The following is a 22,082-nucleotide window of genomic DNA, read 5'->3' on the forward strand; positions in this document are numbered from 1 at the left end:
AATTTTCTAAGATTGGGCCCGTGTCTCTGATTCTAAAATCCAATAACAATAAAAACTCTGGTATCTACTAAGTTCCCAAGTTAATTCCTCTGGGAAGAATTCAGCGGTTGTCCTATCAACACAGAAGATATTGTGTTATTATTATTTTTTTACCTGCATGTACAAGGAAGGGAAAATTCAAACAATGACCTGTATAGTTCCTCACTGGAACTGTACCCCAATTCTTGTTTTCTTCTGAAGGAAAATGATGGCTTCAATTACAAGTTAATGGCCTTGGTCGTGATTTCTTTCTCCCATGGGGCAGATGTCTTAACTCTCAGGAGAGCTGGGCAGTGACACGCTGTGGGGAGTTTCGTCCCCAAGAGTGACTGAGGCTACAGAACCAGGACTCCCCTCAGCTTTGCAAAGTGGTTTGTTTTGTTACAAATGTAGAAGTTTTCCTTAAATGGTCTTGGTCTATAAAAAGTTGGGAAAGACTGTGCCTTCTCTGGGAATCTGGGCACCTCGAGAGGTGAGTTCAGCTTCTCCTCAGGGGCGCTGTTCTCTGGTGCTCTGAGTGGCCTCCACCCCTGGTGGGATGGCTCTCTCGTCAGGGGCATGAGCATGACCTGAGTGCCTACCATTTCCAGCTCTCAGTGTCTCTCATTTCACTTCCAGCCTTGTGGAAAAGTGCAACATTGCCTCTGGTATGTCCCAGTGGGTATGAGGTGGAGAAGCATTGGTGGCAGAGGAAGGAAACATCTGCAAGTAGCTAAGGGTTGAGACCCCAAAGCAAGGACAAGCTCTCCCAACAGAGTCCTTCAGTATGACTGGAGGGAGGTGGTGGGTATCTAACTTCTTGGGTTATTTTTCTAGTATCAATTGAGACTGTAATCCTATAAAGATGGTTCTGGTATTTTTTTCACTCTCACTCTTTTGAAATGATCCATCTTGAGCGCATACATGTGTTTGGGTCTCGCAGAGGAAGCTGCGACAATGCTCTTGGTCAAAGTGGCGCTCCTCCCCAGCAGGTGTGCATGCCTCTTGATCCCTGTCACCATGGAACGCACACTCAGGTCCCCTGGGAGTCTCTTATCCATGGGCGCCGAGTCACTGGACGTGGGGCTGTCCCTGGGAATGGTGCATGCAAAGGGTCCCTATGCACCTTAGACTGATTTGAAACCCTGAGTCTGTTTCTGCCTCTTGTCCTAGCCTCCAGGGGTCGGCCGCACCATCCCCTCTGATGCCTAACGCTCTGCCAACTGCCCAACTGCCCGCAGGACTGAGGGATTCTGTGGTGTGAAGCCACGAGGAAGCCCAGCCCCCAAGTGTTGGCCCCCACCTGCCCGCTATGCACACTCAAAGAAGGAACTATGTGGGCCTCGGATAGGGGTAGGGGATGGGCAGCCTTCAGGCCACATTTGGTCCATGGCCTCCTGTGATGCAGTCTTGGTACAGGACATGTGCTTCTCCTAGGCTGCGCCAGATCTGTCTGTCTGTACTCGAAGGCCTGATGGTACAAATATGCACCTGGCCCGTGGCAGAACAAAGTGTTCCCACCCCTGCCCGAGGGTCCTGGCATTCAGACATTCTGAGACCCTCAGAGACCAGAAGCCTTTCTGGGTGTTCCTGCCTGCCCAGAGCCTCTGAAGTGTGTGTGTGTGTGTGTGTGTGTGTGTGTCTGTATGTCTGTGTGTGTCTGTGTCTGTGTGTCTGTGTATGTGTGCGGGGTTTGGGGGGTGTTCTGCATCTTTCAGGGGTCTTCGAAGTGGGAATCACATCCCTGTATCTCCTTTTATATGGGACAGAGGTGTCAAGGGGTCTCTGCTCTATACTCTATCAGATATTTGAAATCTTTTCACTTGCTGACTATCTTTTAGTACGTTGAAAAATTAAGTTTGTCAACAACATCAATATTAGATGTTAGTGGGATGTAAAGTTACTTATAAATAAAATAAGTCAGCGGAGGGAGTTCTAAACTTATGGGTAAAAAAAAGAAAATGTGCTTATTTTTAATTAATCATGATTACTTTCACATGCCAAAAACAGTAACAATAAATGATTACTTTCACAGACCTATAAAGTACGATGACATTTATATGCACATCCAAGCACTTGATTATATTTTAAATTCAATACATGAAGAAAAAGCTCATCATTTATGTGTCACATAATCTTACTTTTTCTTATTTTAAAGGAAACACCTTTTATTTTACACAAGAGCATTAGAAATAATCTTTAAAATGACAGTATATATTCTAGATGCACCAGATAAATATCATCAGGCAGAAGTTTTCAATCTCAATCTTCACTATCATGGCCATAAAAAAATTTATTTTATTACAGTTCAGAATCAGCATTTGGTTATCTAAGCAACAGTCATTTGCAATGATGAGTTCAATTATTATTTGAGAAAGAGAAACAAAAAGACTGAATTGGGTTTGTATAGAGGGGAACTCATGAGGAATACTGAATATTGCCAACAGGAACAAGAAAAAATCAAGGAAAAGAAGGAAAAAAATTAAATGACCTATTATGGCTATATTTCCTAGTATCAGCATGACTGGTTACTGAGCAATTGAAAAGGATCTGTTGTTTTGCCCACCAGTAAATATTTACAGAGTCTTCTCTCCTCATTCCCCCAGGAGCCGGCATTCTACTAGACCCTGGGAAAATGAAGTTGAAAGAGTTCATCCTGCTTCCCAGGAACTTAAGTCCTTAGGTGATCAATGTGCAAACAAAGAATATAAGAGTACTGCCCTAGAGGGGGGCCTGCTGGCCCTGGACAACTTCCTCCTACAAGGGGTCTCTTAGAGACGGGGCTTCCTCTCCCAAAGGAGAGATTGTACACACACCAGCAGAAGCCCTTCCCGTGGCAATGAAGAAAGATGCCTCGTCCTGAAGGGAACACAGCCATTGATGTAGGTGCCATCTCCGACTTCTGAATGGTCTGGAGTGGATCTGATTAGTGATGCAACTACACGGAACTGGAGGGGTTTTGTGCAAAGGCAGCCTAGCTCCCGGATGCTGGCTGGTCTCCAGACAAACCCGGAACAGAAGCCCCTCTGAACAAAACGACTGCAAGATGGGCTATGCCGGTACTCGGCTCGGGTGCCCATGCCTCTGCACAGCCGGTGGATGTGGAACTAGCGGGAACCAGAGACAGCTTTAGGATCTGGGGTTCCCGCAAATGCTTGCACCCATGTATGGAGACTGTGAACTAAGCTTTTGCCCCACGCCGGCTAACAGAGGAAATATCCTTCCTTCTTGGTCTCTCTCCCCTCCAGGAGAAGGCGTGGTGTCCGACATTTTGTGGGTCCTTTGAGAAGGTATGAACTTTTGGTGAGGAAAAAAAAAAAGTGCTTTGAACTTGAAACAGCCGCGGGATACCAGGGCAGTCCCAGCCGGGGCCAGTGCTCGGCTCCGGCCGAGTTTCGGCCCGGGTACCCATGCCTCTGCACAGCCGGTGGATGTGGAACGAGCAGGAACCAGAGACAGATTTAGGATTTGGGGTTCCAGCAAGTGCTTGCACCCATGTATGGAGACTGTGAACTAAGCTTTTGCTACATGCTGTTCCAGGAAGGGAAATGATTCATTTTCCAACTTAAATCTCCGCGGACTTAATTACTATAATACAGAAATTGTAAATTTTATCTCTTCATTCTCATCAGTGGAAAACTTATTATCAAATATTTCCTTGTTAATAGAGCTGTATTCTTGGGGGGTAAATTCCAACAAAAATAGTGAGTCTGTTTTGAAACTAACAACAATAGTGAGTTGTGTGTTGAAATCTGAAATGTTATCAAGGTAAAGAGAAAAGGAAGTGAAATTATCACTCACGCACGGGGGGGGGAGTTGGGGGGTGAGGGGTGGGATGTATACTGTTTTTTTTGTTTTTGTTTTTGTTTTTATTGGTGGTGGAATATGGGCACTGGTGAAGGGATGGGTGTTTGAGCATTGTATAACTGAGATATAAGCCTGAGAACTTTGTAACTTTCCACTTGGTGATTCAATAAAACAAATTAAAAAAAAAAAAAAAGATGGGCTATGCCATCCTTCTCATCTGTGCTGCTGGATTGTTCCACGAAAACTACCAAGTGTGTGCACCTCATCTCTACACTGTGCCTGCAATCTCCCGCTCAACCCTCCCAGGCAGCACCTGGACACCTAAGTCCCTCTACACCCCTGGAATAAGAAGAAAGAGGGGAAGTGGATTGCAAAGTCAGAGAAGTTGAAGAGAGGGCAGTCAATTGGAATAGTTTAAGGGCTTCTAGATTTTTTTTTTAATCAGAAGCAGTATCATCTACCCAAAGAAATGGAAGAATTCCCATTTTGGTTATAATGCTGGAAATCCACTATGAGGGCATATTAATATATATGAGTTAAAGTTTAGGGGTGTTACTTGAAAATTTCACTTTATTATCATTATATTTAATTTTTTTATTAACTGGGATTCTCTAGTTTACAATACTGCAATTCAAGTTTCTCAAGCACATGACTCAGAACATTCTGTTTAGAAAAATTTACAATTTTGTGGTTTTCTGTCCAATATTAAGCATGATATCCTGTCCAAAGTCTGTGGCCTGGTGGTTTAAGCGTAGACATCAAGAAAAAGTCCCTTGCAAGACCCTCAACAGTTGTTTCTAAAATTCTAAAACCCAGTTCCTAGTGCATGAGGCCAGCCAGCAACACACCATCCAGGGGAGACAAGACTATAGCAGGGTAGAAACAGCGGCTCTTTCTGATGTGGAGAGGCCCCGGGCTGGGCTCAGAGAAACTGTCCTCAGGGTTCTGCCCTGACTCTGAGACTTCCTCCCATCCCCGTAACTCTATAGCTGCCCCTCCGAGTGGTAAGATCACCTGGTTCTGAGAGAGCACAGCCATGACCCTGTACATAGCAGAGATTTCCCTCCAGTGCCCTGAACAGAAACGTCTAGAACTCTTTTGAAATGCTTGTAGGCCTTGACACCTTAAGGAGAATACTTTTTAATTTTCAAATGACTTCAATAACAAACCTGTTGTAGACGGAATATGTGAGCAAGACCAAGGCAGTCCCTGTGTGATGGGATTAGCAGGTGGGACCTCCCGAATGTGAAAGGCTTCAATGCCATATTGGGGGTGGGGTTCTCATGATGAGATGAAAGTCCTTCAGGTCCATGGACCGGAATGTTTTGTTTTGTTTCCTTCGGTTTGGGGTGACATCTGGAAGTACTCAGGACTTACTCCTGGCTCTTTGCTCTAAGCAAGGCAAGCAGCCTTCCTGCTGTACTGTCTCTCCCACCCCCAAGACATGGCGGAAGGCATAGTGATCTGATCTGGTCTGTGACCACCGGCCCCTAGAATGAGGAGGTAGACTCCTTTGGGTGGCACCATTTTGTCTATGGCATTTTGTTATGGCAGGTTGAGTGGACTAAGACAGAGTTCTCAAGGCATTCAATCATCATTTTGAATTTTAGGCTTTTCCACTTCATTGATGAAATATATGCCACTTGCATGGAAATAAAATAAATGCAATGATTATCATCTATATGGAAGACACTAACTTCTTCTTTTATTACTGCATCTAATGACACATTTCCAGACTTAATAGCACAAGCCATGAATAAATGTGTACAGCAGAGCACACCACAGTCATGTACAAGGATTTCTCGTGCACCTACTATAAAATTGATGCATATTCATTAAGAATTTCATTAGGTGTCCTGCTGCAGGACTGGATTTCAGCTTTCACACACATCAACGTCTAGAATCCAGCTGTTTTGAGACTTACCTTATTTACAGGACACAGCAAAAAGTGTAAGGAAAGCAAGTCTAGTTTATCTTTGTAACTATGGAAACTTGCTCAGCACATAAGTTTTAGACGTTATCATTAGGAATCAAAATTTGAAATCACACAGACTCACTGAACACATCTCGACATAGAATTGTATCAACTATCAGATAATTCTTAGCAATAAAATGCACGTTTGTGATTCTTATCTGCTATAACCAAACGTCACATGAAATATCTTAGACAATTATTCTCCTATTTTATAAACATTATGAAATAGAACTGAAAGCATGCTTTACCAGTGAGACAGACCTATCTCATTAAAGCCACTGTAGCCCAGCTCTTGCCTTTCGAGACCCAGAGCTTCCAGGTCCATGCATTTAAATCCCGGGGGGCACTGGTAGCCTTCTTCTAGCTCTGGTGAGCAATGTGTGTCTGGGATTGCTAAGCTATTCCAGGTTACATTTCTGTGGACAACACAAAAAAGGGTTAGACAATTTCATTATACATGCTGATAAAAGACCATAAGGTCCTTACTCTCCATTAATAACGACCCGGCAGGGAAACAGGCATAAGAGTCACCATTCAGGTGACCACGCAGGGGCTGCAGAGAGAGACCAGTAGGTATGGAATGTGCCTTGTACGTAGCTGTTCAAGCCACAGCACCGTACAGCATCCCCTGAAGACCACCAGGAGTGACCCCAGAGTCAAGCCAGGAGTAGGCCCTAGTTTTTTCTCTTTGGAGAGAAACAGAGAAGCACTGGGTGTGACAACCCTCCCCCCCCTAAAAATAAACAAGATTCATGGCTCACAAATGGTATTCATAGCATGAGTGACCCAGTAAACATTCTCCAGGGACATCTAATTCCTTCCCACAGCAGGTCTGTTAATAAAAATTGCATTTACCGGGGCTGGAGAGATAGCACAGCGGGTAGGGCGTTTGCCTTGCACGCGGCCGACCCGAGTTCGATTCCCAGCATCCCATATGGTCACCCAGCACCGCCAGGAGTAATTCCTGAGTGCATGAGCCAGGAGTAACCCCTGTGCATTGCTGAGTGTGACCCAAAAAACAAACAAAAAAAAATTGCATTTACCATGGCGGTTTTGTCATTAAAGACTGTGACCCAGATAAGCAAAGGGAACAGTTCTGTAAATTGGCAAGGGGGGCTAACTTCGGGAGTCTCTTGTTTGTTCGAAAAACCCTTGCCTTCTCCGGGCAGAAGTTGGACATCTCCAGTGCTAAGCAATGCTAAATTCTAAACATCATTTTCCACACGGCACAAATACTGGAAGCTGCTCAAATGTTATTTGGCTTCTTTTGTGTTGGAATTTAGTGCAGTGATTTAGAAATTACAGTTTAAGGAGAAACCCAGATCAGCAAGGTGAGATTGAAGAAACTCTCCTGGAAAAGAGAGAGATTACGGGCGATTTACTGTAAGCTCCAGGAATATGAAGGTCTTTTAAGTGGACGGTGCTATAACTCTCTCCAATTTGGGGAGAACAAGCTCAAGCTTAAGTTTCTAGGGAGGATTTAGGTATGTAATGGCTTCTCGGTAGCCGCAAGGAAATCCGGACGGAAGATAAGGGAATCTCCTTCTGGGCAGACCTTAGAAATGGAACCCAATTACCTGTTATCTGAGATTTGTGCAGAGGCCAAGGTGATTTCCCAAGTCTTCTGAGCCCATTATTTTATTGTAATCATTTCCTTTACATCGGTTTCCTAAATTGGAACTGATCTTAGGAAAGGCTCGGTGCCCTCATCTTAAAGCCAAATTGAAAACTGAGGCCGATTTGGGGTATCACATTTCTTGTCGTTAATACCTTCCATTCAACTGGCCTGTCTCTTCCCTGTATGATCTCAGTGCTCCAGAGTCTGAATGCTTCCTCAGCGGCCTGGATCTCCGCTGCACACACATACGCACAGGACCTCACTGCCTCCCCCACCTCAATGACCATCACCACCTTCACCACTGGCACAGGTAGCTCTGTAGCACCGTCGTCCCATTGTCCATCGAGTTGCTTGAGTGGGCACCAGTAACGTCTCATTGTGAGACTTGTTGGTACTATTTTTGGCATATCCAATATGCCACAGGGAGCTTGCCAGGCTCTGCCGTGCTGGTGGGATACTGTTGGTAGCTTGCTGGGCTCTCAGAGAGGGGTAGAGGAATCGAACCCGAGTCGACTGCATGCAAGGCAAACACCCTGCCCGCTATGCTGGCACAGGTAGCTGGATTAATAGGCTCTACGGGGAAGCAGGGAGAGGAGGAGGAAAGACAGTGTGGGAAAACTGCTACCAAGAGCAAATTCAGACTCACTTGTGTCTAAAAACAAACAGAAAACCAAACCAAAACACAAACATGGGAGTTTGAAATCAAATGAAGAGGCCCAAGTAGACAGCCTTGTCTGCTCACCCACTTCCTGATACAGAGAAAACTCTGAAAAACCCTTTCGAGCTAGTTGGTGCTTGCATGCTCCGCAGATAAGACCCAGTCCTGATTTCACTCCCCTCTTTCTAGACAGAAGCAACTTCGGAGAACTCTTTGGTGCCAACACTTCACCGGCAAATCACACCCACCCCCTCCTGCCTTTCCTCCCCTCAGTGAGCTCCCTCCTGAAGCAGGGAGATCTCATTCCAGAAACCAGGTGACTCTCTCCCTTGGGAGGACCCACACCCGGCTCCAAAGGTGTGCTGTGTCTTTAATAAGTCTCTCAACTCTTACCGGCATAGTCTTGTCCTCAAATCCCTTCTCCGACAGAGACAGGGAAAGAAAAGGCCAGAGAACCTCTAGGAACCCCCTGCACGGCTGCTGGCCATTCGCGATCCCCTCTCATTGCTGGAGATTCACTGTCACTTCGCATACACACTCTACTTGGGCTGTGCCATTTCGTCTCCTGTCCCTGCCTCTTCAGTAGCTGGAGACAAGATTCAGCACCCCCACACTAACATCTTCACCCCCACCACTGCCACTGTCACCGTTTCCACAAACACCACCACCATCTCCACCATCACTCTACTATGTCCTCCACCATCACTCTACTATGTCCTCCACCATCACCTACCACCACCTCCACCATCACTCTACTATGTCCTCCACCATCACTCTACTATGTCCTCCACCATCACTCTACTGTGTTCTCCACCATCACTCTACTATGTCCTCCACCATCACCTACCACCACCTCCACCATCACTCTACTATGTCCTCCACCATCACCTACCACCACCTCCACCATCACTCTACTATGTCCTCCACCGTCACTCTACTATGTTCTCCACCATCACCTACCACCACCTCCACCATCACTCTACTATGTCCTCCACCATCACTCTACTATGTCCTCCACCATCGCTATACCACTACCTCCACTATCACTATACCACCACCTCCACCATCACTATATCACCATCACCATCTTCTCTACCACCACCCTACACTCTACCACCACCTCTACCACCTCACTACTTCCTCCAACAATATCACCACCTCCCTATCACCATGACCACCACCCACCATCCCCACCCCTAACACTATCTTCACTCTCACCTTCACCACTTAAGTGGTATCTTGCAGTCTGCATCTCGGTCACAAACAAAGCTCCAAATGCCTCAGCTTTATTTCACACATCCTGTGCTTATCCTGTTGGGATAGTGTTAGCTGCAAGTGAGCTCATTTAATTACATGTATAGCTCAGAAAGTAATGGTTTGATAATTATTCCCCTAAGTTGCATTGTTTTCAGCTCTACCTTTGAACTCTTTATTTAAACCCCAAGGGAAAGGTTTAAACTGCAAAATGGTTTAAACCTTTGATTGGATCAGAAAGGATTTTTTTTAACTGAAGACACATGCTTCAAGGCTCCTCTTCACATGTTCAGACAAGCCTCACGCATGAGTAAAGGAACCGGCAGAGGAACCCAGGTGTGTGGGACCCGGGGCTGAAATCTCCAAGCTGGCTTGGATCAGGACTGGGCTTCCTCCACCCAGATCTCCCATTTTCACTGGCTAGGCAGTCATACCCAGAAACTGCCCTCAGTGCCGTGTATTCCCATCAACGGCCAACATCCAGAGAACTATAAAACCAAGCTCCTGAAAGTGACATCTAATAGCTTAGTTCTCCCTCTTGGAGAACCTGGCAAGCTACTGAGAGTTTCCTGCCTGCATGGGAGAACCTGGAAAACTCCCTGTGGCGAATTCATATGCCAAAACCAGTAACAATGATAGATATCATTCCCCTGACCCTGGAAGAGCCTCCAATGCAGCACTGTTGGGAAGGACGAATAAAGAGAGGCTTCTAAAATCTCAGGGCTAGAATGAATCGAGACATTACTGAGACTGCTTGAGAAAATCGATGATCAATGGGATGATGATGATGATGATGATGATGGACTGAAGACACAACTTTTTAGTTGATATTTAGAGTCCTGCTTTAAATTCTCTGACCCTGTTATTTTTTTTCTTTTTTTATTTCTAATGAATCACCGGGAGATACAGTTACAGACTTATAAACTTTCATTATTATGTTTCAGTCATACAATGATCGAGTACTCATCTCTCCACCAGCGCCCATTCTCCACCACCAGTGTTCCCAGTATCCATCCCACCACCCACACCACATACCTTACCTCTTACCCACCCACACCCCCGCCTTTGTGGCAGGCACACTCCCTTTTACTCTCTTTTCCCTTTGGGGTGTTATGGTTTGCAATACAGGTACAAGTGGCCATCATGTTTGGACCATAGTCTACTTTCAGCACGTATCTCCCATCCTGAGTAGGCCCTCCAAGCATCAATTACTTAGTGGTCCCTTCTCCATCCCAGCTTCCCTTTCCCCCAGCATGTGAATCTGGGTTCGAAGTCACGGAGTGATCCTCCTGGCCCTTATATCTACAATCCTTGGATTTTAGGCAGACTTCTCACATGGCATTCTTCTATGGAGGCCAAGTGACCCATCTTTGTTTAATCTAATGTGCCTCTAAGTTTCTGACTTGGCACCCTCAAACTAGAGCAGAGAGATCCAGGGACAGGGTGTTAGTTTCTGGGGAAGGCCTCATGTTGGATTCTGGGCTCTGACATTTATATGCTGTGGCGGTTGAATAAAATGCAGTTTCCATTATCTGTGAGTCAAAGAGTGTTATAAGGAAAAGGCAGCTCCGGTGAGGACCCAGTTAAAGAGAACAAGTAGACAACCTCCACAAGCAAGTCCTTTGTAGATGCTATAAATAATGATTCATCAATACAATTTTTAAAAATGCAGCACAATTGGCTGTGAGACCATAGGAAAAAGGATTGCTAAGAGGAGAGCAGGAATCCTGGCGCATGATGCTGAGAAAATGTCACTCACAAAATTGCCCAGCTTCAAACAGAAACTATCGATCACCAGCTCTTCATTTTCACCAAGAAGGTGAGCTAGAGTCCAGCGAGGGAAAAGTTTTACCAGTCCATCAAAGCTGACAAATGTTTTTCATTTTCAATACTTGAGAAATGGAATGGCAATATCTGAGAAGACACTCTGTCCACGTGGGAAAAAAGAAACTAATTTCTCTGTAAGCTAGGAAATGAGGCTCTGTGGCTGGTCCACCAGGAATGAAGACTAGCTTAGTCACCTGCAACCTGTGTGACTTTCAGCTATCTGGGCCTTAGTTTCCCTTTCTGTAACAAGGCAAGAAATAGAGCTACATTAGGTCAGTGTGAAAGGAATGACTGGTCTCTGTGAAAATACATAAACACTCACTTCTTGGGATTCTGTCTTTTTGGCGCTAGTTTGAAATCTGTAGCTAGCCAGGTTAACTCCTGGATAACGGGGTGAAAATATCAAGTTCTAGGTTTATAAAATGGGGGTTATAATTCTAGCAGATTTGTGGGGATGTTGAATGATTAAATGAGCAACTGTATAACTCTTGAGGTAACACTATGAAAAGGTTCGTCACTCATGATTACGAACTATTATATTTACGATTTTATCAACTACTAAAAGCAATTTTCCCTTTTTGCCTCATTTTGTTTTTTCTTATTAGCCTTGAGTTCTATTTTTTTTTTTTTAGAAATATTTTATTGAACCACCGTGAAAACAAAAAAAATACAAAGCTTTCAGGTTTAAGTCACAGTCAAATACTGATTAAACCACCATCCCTTCACCAGTGCACCCGTTCCACCACCAAGAACCCCAATAAACCCCCCTCCCACCCCACCACCCATCTAAGTAGCTGATGATATTCCCATTATTCTCTCTATATATTGAGTACATTTCATATTTCCATACAGAACTCACTACTGTTGATTGGAAATTTTCCCCAACATCAGGCCTGCTGAATAAGCATCATCCAATAAATTCTCTTCCTTGGTAAAGGTGAAGACTTTGAGTCCTATTTGGGTTTCTAATATTTTACTCAGTTCGCAGTCAAAATGGATGGCTGCAAGAATCTGCTCTGGTGCCAAAATGGGTTAGGAGACCTCAGGATCACAGTCAGTAGGCGGGAGGCTCTGCTTCTCGTGCCGCGGCTCTTGGTTCATCTCTGGGCGGAAGGCGCGCCGGGAACACCTCCCCTCCCAGGATCACCTACAGGCTACGTCACTAAAGAAAGTCCTACCTCCTGGTGTAGGGGTCTTAGAGGGTGGCTCTCACCGCGTGGCTGCTGCCGCTGCCGCCATTTTCGCTCAGAAAAATGGGGTGGAGAGGGAAAAAAATCCCTCCCCGGGCTGCACGAGGTTGTAGTTCAGTTCGCAGTCAAAGTGCATGGCTGCAAGAATCTGCTCTGGTGCCAAAATGGGTTAGGAGACCTCAGGATCACAGTCAGTAGGCGGGAGGCTCTGCTTCTCGTGCCGCGGCTCTTGGTTCATCTCTGGGCGGAAGGCGCGCCGGGAACACCTCCCCTCCCAGGATCACCTACAGGCTACGTCACTAAAGAAAGTCCTACCTCCTGGTGGAGGGGTCTTAGAGGGTGGCTCTCACCGCGTGGCTGCTGCCGCTGCCGCCATTTTCGCTCAGAAAAATGGGGTGGAGAGGGAAAAAAATCCCTCCCCGGGCTGCACGAGGTTGTAGTTCAGTTCGCAGTCAAAGTGCATGGCTGCAAGAATCTGCTCTGGTGCCAAAATGGGTTAGGAGACCTCAGGATCACAGTCAGTAGGCGGGAGGCTCTGCTTCTCGTGCCGCGGCTCTTGGTTCATCGTTGAGTTCTATTTTTTAATGGCAGATATATTATTTCTAGGTCTTTTTACTTCGGACTTCGGATACAGCAAACTAGAAACATTTTTTAAATTAACATCAGGGTATTTAATGCTAGATACATGTATTAAATGGTTGATTTATTTGGAACGCATAATCTGAAACAACACAGTATGTAAAAAAGTGGACATCAAGAGTTTCAAAATATCTATGTATTCCTCTTTATCAGTTTATATGAATCATTTAGTTTTAATTTTAATTTGTTAATATTATTTCCATGATTATTTTCCCCTCAGATAATCAGGATAGAACAGGAGGCTCTCAGGAATTAGTAGGAATAAATTGTGTTTCAACCAGGAAAATCCTAAATACAAATAATGATTCTCCCAGCCATCACAAATATCCACTCGTATTTAAGTGGGTCTTAACAACAGCTTTTCTTACTCACAGTCAGATCTACTTTTAATATCTCATGCTTAACTTTGGAGACCTTTTTCAGGCTCTTTAATTCACTGAAATTGCTCATTTATTTCCATGAGCGACCTCCAATAGAAAATGGCTTCTCTTTCACTTTGTGTTGGCTTTTTTGGTCACACTCTGCATCACTGTTTAGCTGGCAGATGGAAAACTGGTGCCTACAGCTGTCCACCTGCACACTACCCAGGAACCTGGACTCCATGGTTGGTAGGCCAATGGGAGTTAAGGTTACAGATGTCAACACGGCTAAAAAGCTTGAGTTTGGGAGATTCTCCTGGATTATCGAGATGGGCTAAACATAATCCTATAAATCCACCCAGCACCCTGGGGAATCTTGGGGTTCGGAGGCTCTGGCAGGAAGGCACAGGGATGCAAACTTCCTGGCATGGGAGAGGCTGGCTTTGCCCTGGTTTCTCAAGTTCCTCTTTCTCCTCCAGTTCACTTGCTTCCTAAAGCCCTGGAAGCAGTCCCCAGGGGCTCCTCTCCCTCCCAAACCTCTCTCCCTGTGCAATGAAATCTATGCTCACTGTTCTCATCCTCCGCCAAGCAGGTATCTTTTCCGATCTTCCTGCTTGGGCTTGGGTACCCTGCATGTCCGTCCAACTCTCTACTCCCCATACAAACTCCAACGACTTGGCCAAGATTTCCTCTAGAAACAAACAGCACCCCAAAGTCACCATCCACGGAGGTGTAGAGTAAGTCTGACCTCTGGCATCACCTTGTTATCTATGTCTTCCTCAAGTGTCAAAATGAATTGGCACGTTACTGAATATCACCAAGGCTTTCTTTGGACGTAACTGAACCACATGTCCACCTCCACATGAACCATATTCTAGCTCCCAAATTGGCCACCATGTGCCTATAGGATATATGCCGCTTTGGATATATTGGTCATAAAGCAGAGGGAAAGACTTCCCAGAACCCTCTCAAACTGAAAGTGTGAGGGCGAAACTGATGCCATGACAACTAACATTAAGCTGAAGCCAACATTAAGTCTCAATTAGGCCTCAGTTTCTGTTTCCCCAAAGCAGGACTTGCAGTTTCTGGTAAACTCCCAGTCTAGTAATTTGCCGAGATAAGGAATTGGGCAGTTGGGTCTGGCTGGTCATGAAGGGGTCACTGTGCCCTTCTTAGAAACTGTAACTAACCATTGTCTAATTGCTGACCCCTGTTATAATAGGCTGGAGCAATAGCACAGCAGGTAGGGCGTTTACCTTGCACAAGGCCGCCCAGGTTTGATTCCCAGCATCCCATATGGTCCCCTGAGCACCACCAGGAGTGATTCTTGAGTGCAGAACCAGGGGTAACCCCTGTGCATCACCGGGTATGACCCAAAAAGCAAAAAAAAGAAAAAGACTCCACTGTGTTGGATGAGACTTGGACCCTAGCTCGAGCTAGCGATGGCTCAGGCTAGTAATAAAGTTCCTTTGCTTTTGCAATTATCATGTGTGGAACAGGGTCTCTCCGTGACTGGGGATCTGAAACTCGGGCTCAACAAAAGTCTTTTTTTGCAGATCTTTAGAAAGAGTTGCAGGATTCTGGAAGACCAGGTCCCTGTATTCTCTATCCAGGCCTGTCTGGCCGCCTCCCAGCGCATGGCAGACAGCATCAACTTCAGGATTCTATCTCCCACTTCTCAAAGTTCCCTTGCTTTTCATCCCTGGGATTTGAGACAAAGTTGAGACATGGACAATTCCTATTTGGGTGATCATCTCTCTGCTCATTGAAAGCTTTCCCAGCTCAACTGTTCCCCAGCCTCATCTGGAGTCACCTGTTTTCCCTGACATCGTGATGTTTATACATGAACTTGACCAGACAGTGGTGACCAATTGCTTGGGTAGACATCAGTCTTGAGGCTAAGACTCGAAGACAACTGAAATCAATTGACTGATTAAAGTGGGTGGCTAGGGGTAGGGTGCTTGCCTTGCATGCGACTGATCTGGGTTTAATTCCCAGCATCCCTATGGTCCCCCGAGCACTGCCAGGAATAGTTCCTGAGTGCAAAGCCAGGAGTAACCCCTGTGCATCACCAAGTGTGACCCCAAAAGAAAAAAATTTAAAAGTAAATAAGTAAATAAAGTGGGTGGCTGTCTGTAATGTGGTGAGCTTTATCCTTTACAGCAAGACCCCTTACAGATATGACAGATTCTTCAAAGAAAAAGACTTGTGACCACCCCCCCCCACACACACACACACACATGGGCTGGGGACAGGCTGCAGCTCCTTGTCTTGTTAGAATATCCAGTTGGCTGGGCTGTTCTTAAGGTTCTGAACTTCGAGTTCCTACAATCACCTGAGTCCTTACAATAAAACTTTCTTTTTATAAATACACATTATTGGTCCTATTTCTTTAAAGAACCCTGACTTGCTGTATAAAGCAATTCTCTGAATAACCGAATGTCTTTTTCACCATTACTTAAATCAATGGTAAGTAGATTAGTCTGTTTATAAAGTAAATACAGAAGAAACTTCAATAATTGGATCCTGTTGTTTTTATAGAATTGTGCTGTGTGATATCTGAAAATTGGCATAGATGTTTAATTTTTTGAAAATCTGGCTTTGGTAGTTTGCCTGGTTTAAAATGAGCACTGGAATCCCTCTGAGAAGTTAATTGTTTTTCAAAAGGCTTTAATTATCGCCTGGCATATTTTTTTCTTAATTCTTAACAAACTAACTTATTTACAAATAGCATTGTGTAGGAGCTTGTAAGATAAGGAAATGTATTCTTAACTTGTTGCTAAAATTACTTGTTATAACAACCCCAAACAAAACCTCAGTACTTTGGAGTTTAACAGTTTTTATGAATCAAAGCTGATGGCTCAGAGCACTGACATGTGAATCAAAAATTGAGGTCCATCACCTCATTTCAGTGACAAACTGGCCAGTTCTCTTGGGAAGGTCACTTTATCCAGGTGATCTCCAGACTCTTCATTATGAGGTGAGAAACTTCTTGACTATCTAACAAAAGTGTTCTCAGAAGAATCACACCACACTTTCGGACACAAGACAAAGAAGAGAATTATGTGCCCTACTGGGTTCTGATCTTAACCAACACCAAAAGCAGTAACTCCTGACAGCGGAGTCAGCTTCTTCCTTGCATTAACCACAACTTCATCCTTGTCTACTGAAACCAACTAAGCTATTCCTGCTAACCTTTAGCAATTACTGAAAGTCAGGAACTTAATAATGTACTTACTACTTAATACCTTCTTTTCAGAAACTGCTTTCCCCATTCTTAATGGAGCCATTTGATTTCTCGTGCCTACCTATTTGTTCAAAATAACATCTTTTTGGGATAGGCATCATCTTGAGTATATATACAACACTAACAAGGGAGGAGATACTTCCAGTTCAGGAATTTTCCTCCCACTGTGAGAAAGGAACTAGAGAAGTTACATCTTCTATCATATGGCACAAAGGGGTTGCTGCAGAGGATTGCACGGAAGGAGGGCACTTGGAAAGCTTTCTATTGGGGTGATGAATGCCTCAAGTCATCTCTAGGAATAACCAACATAACTAACTTGGAGCCAGAGAGATAGTGTTTGTTTTCTGTGTATATTAATTTAGTTGCCAAATGTTCACAAAATATTAGAAAGGCATGCCCTCCTTTAGTCCCACAGATCAAGATACACACACACACACACACACTCATGTTGGTGCCAGGGAGAAGAATAAACCTAGCACTGGATGCCTGAGCTGTGGCTCAGAGGGTGGACAGGAAAGCAAGGTCCATTCTCTTCTGAAAGCTGAGCCTTGCGCGTGCGCATACACGTGTGTGTGTGTGTGTGTGTGTGTGTGTGTGTGTGTGTGTGTGGTACCCAGACACCCGCTCGAGTGTTTGTACCTTTGAATCCTGAGACTCATTTGGCTTTGATTCTCTCATTCAGGATTAACACTGTGAATTGGTCAGTGCTAACAATGGTTGCTCATCCCACCCTGGAATTTGCAGAGATGAAACTACTGATTTTTGAACACTTTTCATTGCGCTGGGTGAACTTGAAGGAATGCAGAAGACAGGCAAAAAATTTAAAAAGTAAATTTCACACATTTCTCAATATATAGGAAGTACTTGTCCACTCCTGAACAGTGAGATAAGCAATGCCATCAAAAAGTGAACACACCAGGCACGAAATGGCAAAATTCCCCTCTCTCTCTCTCTTTTTTTTTTGCCAAGGAAGTAGCCTGAATAAAAGTAGTCCTTCAAGTTACCTTATTTCACTATGCTCTGGGCTTGTTCCTGGCACTACCCTCAAGAATTACTCCTAGAAATGCTTGGGGGACCATATGGGATGCTGGAGAGTGAACCTGGTTCACACGTGCAGGGCAAGCATCCTGCCCACTGAACTCTCTCCAGGCCCTAAGGTTGTCTTTTAAGAATCCACACAGCAAAACCCGTCTCCTGATCTCTAACACAGCACTGAAGTTTTCACATGAAATGAAGGGTTTAAGCCACTGATTCCTTACCTGGAGAATGGAAATGCATATATTAGCCCTGCCTAGGTACATGAATCACAGATTCTACAGACTCCCCCAGATGGTGGCCTCCGACAGGGTTCCCCTCCCAGAAACAATCTCCCCCCATGTTTTCTATCAAGACAAATCAGGGGGTGGGCTGAGGCTGAGGTAGCAAACAACATTACACAGTATTTGAGATTTCAACGTGACACCACGTGTGGTTTTAACAGAGGCAATGACAGTGCACGGGTCTGTGGGATGCTGAGTAGGAAGCATTTCCCACCACAGAACTTGTTCACAAGTTCAAGGGCATTACTTCAGGCCCTAAGCTGGAGTGATGTCTTGGCCACACACTCTTTGCTATGCACTCATCTGCCCCCTTTGGAACTTGCTTCCTAAGCTTGTATCTGCCTTCAATACACGGTCTCTGAAGACAAAGCAAACATTCTACTCAACTCTTCTAGACACATGTGTGCTGAAGGTCATTTCAGACACTGATCAATGCAATAAATCATCAAAAAACATAGGTAGCAGAGTTAGGGAGAAATGAGTTTAAACCCTGCATCTACCACGTAGAAGCTGCTTCATCCTTAAAAATAAAATCCTATTTCCAGATTTTGTTCTAGTCATTGCATAGTGGTATTCTATAAAATACCAACAAATATTAGAAGCCGTCTAAGCTAAGGCACGAGGAGAAGGGCAGATCAAATTCTGTTTTTTTTTTAAGATGAAAACATGCTCAGAAAATAACACGCAAGTGGCAGGACTGTTCTGGGCATCTCTGAGGTGTGGTCCCATATCTGGGTCTTAAAGCAAAGGGCTTGACCACCAGGAGCATCTACCCGAGAGCCCAACTGAATCTTGCTTCTGGGTAGTACATGTTTATATATACAACGTTTCCCCTTACAGTTTTTCTCATTATCTCACTCTCAGGATTGTTTCATTATTGAGACTAACCTATGAATAAATTTTTCTCCATTTTGGGGAATGATTATAAGGTGTCAGGGAAGTCTTCATCTCTTCTATTCCGTGTGCCAGTTCAGGCTTGCATGCTCCTCTTTCAGCTCAGGGGAGAGTTCTGCCCTCCTGTTTGGCACTGATTTCTGTCGCAGGCCACTGGCCAGCTCAACTTTCTTTTGAGTAGGACCTGTTGTGGGTCAGTCACATCTCATGTCTTGTCCCCTGGCTGCCCTTGGTTGCCACTCACTGACAGAGAAGAATCCAGGAAGGCTACTAGTAAGGAAAAGATTCCTTTCTTTGTAATTTAGAGAAAAACGAGCCCCATATATAAGAAGAACCACACATACTGAGCTGTTTCCTTATTCATGGATTAGACATATTCAATCCCAGGGATGAGCTGAGAGGAAATACAGATGTCTGAATAGAGAGATCTCTATCTGAGTCTTTCCCATATCTTGAGAATGCATATAAATAAATCAATGAAGCCAAAATGCGAATAACTGGGGACGGAGTGATAGTACGGTAGGTAAGGCATTTATTTGCCTTGCATGTGGCCAGCCCAGGTTTGATCCCCAGCATCCCATATGGTCTCCCAAGCACAGTCAGGAGTGATTCCTGAGTTCAGAGTCGGGGTAACCCCTGAGTATTGCCAGGTGTGACCCAAAAGCCAAAAAAATATGGGAATAATCGTTCAAGGACAATGATGAAGAGAATTGAGTAACGGCAAGTGGCAACTCCCATTGCCAGGCAAGGAACAATTGTGCTGTCCTTTTAATATCTGACTCAGAAGCCTTCATGGGAAATGCCAGGTCCAGACAGACTAAAGGGAGTGAAATAGGTGGATTGCTTTTTAATTGGATTGTTTATGTGTTTTATCTAGAGCTTGGCGACATGGAGTTCTGAAAAGAAATTAATGCCTGAGTTGGAACTAATTGCAAAATGGTATCATCAGATTTTTCTGCTTGTGAACGGAACGTTAAAACTCATTAAAACCTGGACTGAGAAGCAAAAGAAAATGGCCTAGAGGATCGGTCCCCTGAAAGAATCACCAAACTCATTATGGACTTAGGAGCCACATGCGTGCCGAGTGAGCGGCTAGTTCGGGCACATTCTTCTCACGAAGTGAATTAAGAGTCAAGGAAAACGGAGGCGAAATCTAGGAGTGCGGAGATAATGACAGATTTAGAGCAGCAGGGAAGAAGAGCTGCCTTGCCCGCCAACGGAGCCCTGGGCCCACATTGCTAGGACCCTCCCGGTCAGCTCCCCGGGGAGCCGGGAGCCGGGGCCCATAGTCAGAACAGAAAAGGCCTTTCCATACTTGTGTCAAAGACATCGCTTCTCAGCCCTGAGGGTCTTCTGGAGCCCTTGAGGATACAAGTCAAGAGCCTTGAGCTTAGACGGTCCCACACACTGACCCCTGCCCGCTCCCACTTATGTGGAAGTAGAGTGTGCCAGCCAGCTGCCCGGTCAACCTGTGTTCACAAGTCTCAGGCTTCTCATGTTGAGACTCAGCTGTTTTTGGGGGGTGGCAGTTGGGGTCACACTGGAAGCCCTGGGATTGTTCCTGGCTCTACACTCAGGTGTGGTCCTGGTGAGGCCCAGGAGATCACATGTGGTGCCAGGGCACGAACCCTAGTCTGCCGCATGAAAGAAGCCCCTGGCCCACTGTCCCTTCTCTCTGGCCTATGACTCTGTAATAAAGAGTCTAGCCCCTGGCTGCTAGGATATACTCCCTTACTTACGTAAAAACTTCCCCTGTTTCATCTCTCTCTCTATTGGCTCTTGCACACACAATTTCTTTCTGCATCTTCATATCCATTATGGAACCATCTAGAGGTATTCTACAGCCTACAAACATAGACTTGGGAGGAAAAGTACAAACTATCTCCAGTTTTCTTCTACACATTAGTTTCTCTCCCACACAGTCTGTTCTTTTAGTTTCCCGCAACTTGTCTACCCTGTATATAAAAATTCCCCTTTTTCTGCTATTGAAATCACTGTTTAAAATTTCCTTGACTGCTTCTCTCTTGTCACACTTCGCAACTTCTCCTCATCCTCTTCATTTCTTCTTCTTGATCCATTTCCCAACTGTCTCTGTCTAAACAGACTTCAGGAAACAGTTACTATGGACTAGCTCAGTGCTAGGAGGCTGGGGACAGGAAATGAAAAGGGAATTGTCTCCACATTTCCCAGTTACTATCCTCACCACGAATAGGAAAACAGGAGCGGGCAGAGGTGGGGATACGGGCAGGGGTGTTGCTGGGAGTCCCAGAGGCCTTGATGTTCCTGGCATCTTGATATGGTTCCTGGCATCTCTCCACCTTCTACTACAAATTACTGCAGATTTTGGATGAAAGAAACCACGGAGGGGTCGAAGTGACAGTCCAGCAGGTACAGTGCTGACCTTGCCGGCAGCTGACCTGGGTGTGATCCCAGATCAGCCCTATATGGTTCTCCCATACCTGCCAGGTGTAATCCCTGAGCACATTGGTTATTGCCCCCAAATAAAAACAAACAAAAAGAAATCAAAATCCATATCTGGGGTCATGAGAAAAAAATACATAGGTATAAACTACAAAATGTCAAAACCTAAGAAAGACCCCAAAAGCTAGAAAGAGGAAGGTTCAGGAATTGAAGAAAAGGGTGGTATGAATGGGGGCAGGGTGGAGGGAAGGGGCAGAGAGAAGCTGAGCCCCCCTAGAGGCACAAAGCTTGAATTCTAACATCTTCAGGGAGTCCAGAAATGGAAAAGAAAGTGCTCTGGTGGTCTTCTGTTAGCTCACTTCCCTTTTGAAAATGCTGAGGGAGATTTGTAATTACACACTGAGCACCTGCTTAATGAACATTCCCTCATGGCTGGTTGGAAGTTTTACTTTATGCATAGTCAGGTTTAAGAAGCAGGAAAATATATAGACCATATATATCTCAATGTACACATTTGCATTTCAACTTATACATATGTATTCCAGCTTATACATATGTATTTATATATATTTATACATACACATATATAAATACATAATGTGTATATACATAGCACTGTAGCACTGTCGTCCCATTGTTCATCAATTTGCTCGAGCGGGCACCAGTAACTTCTCCATTGTGAGACTTGTTACTGTTTTTGGCATATCGAATACGCCAAAGGTAGCTTGCCAGGCTCTGCTGTGAGGGGGCAATACTCTTGGCAGCTTGCTGGGCTCTCCAAGAGGGATGGAGGACTCGAACCCAGGTCAGCTGCATGCAAGGCAAACGCCCTACCCGCTGTGAAATGGTTCCAGCC

At 44.9% G+C, this 22,082-nt stretch overlaps 1 protein-coding gene across 2 annotated transcripts in view; it reads right to left on the reverse strand.

The window, feature by feature from the left end:
• NALCN (sodium leak channel, non-selective) overlaps positions 1–22,082 on the reverse strand; it is a 330,676-nt gene that overhangs the window by 272,356 nt on the left and 36,238 nt on the right. For both annotated transcript variants that reach the window (XM_055136147.1, XM_055135485.1), the window contains exon 7: positions 6,062–6,216. In XM_055136147.1, the coding sequence (XP_054992122.1) occupies positions 6,062–6,216 (155 nt within the window). The remainder of the gene's footprint in view (positions 1–6,061; positions 6,217–22,082) is intronic.

Source organism: Sorex araneus, chromosome 1 (genome assembly GCF_027595985.1).
Source record: "Sorex araneus isolate mSorAra2 chromosome 1, mSorAra2.pri, whole genome shotgun sequence".
Taxonomy (NCBI): Eukaryota; Metazoa; Chordata; class Mammalia; order Eulipotyphla; family Soricidae; genus Sorex; species Sorex araneus.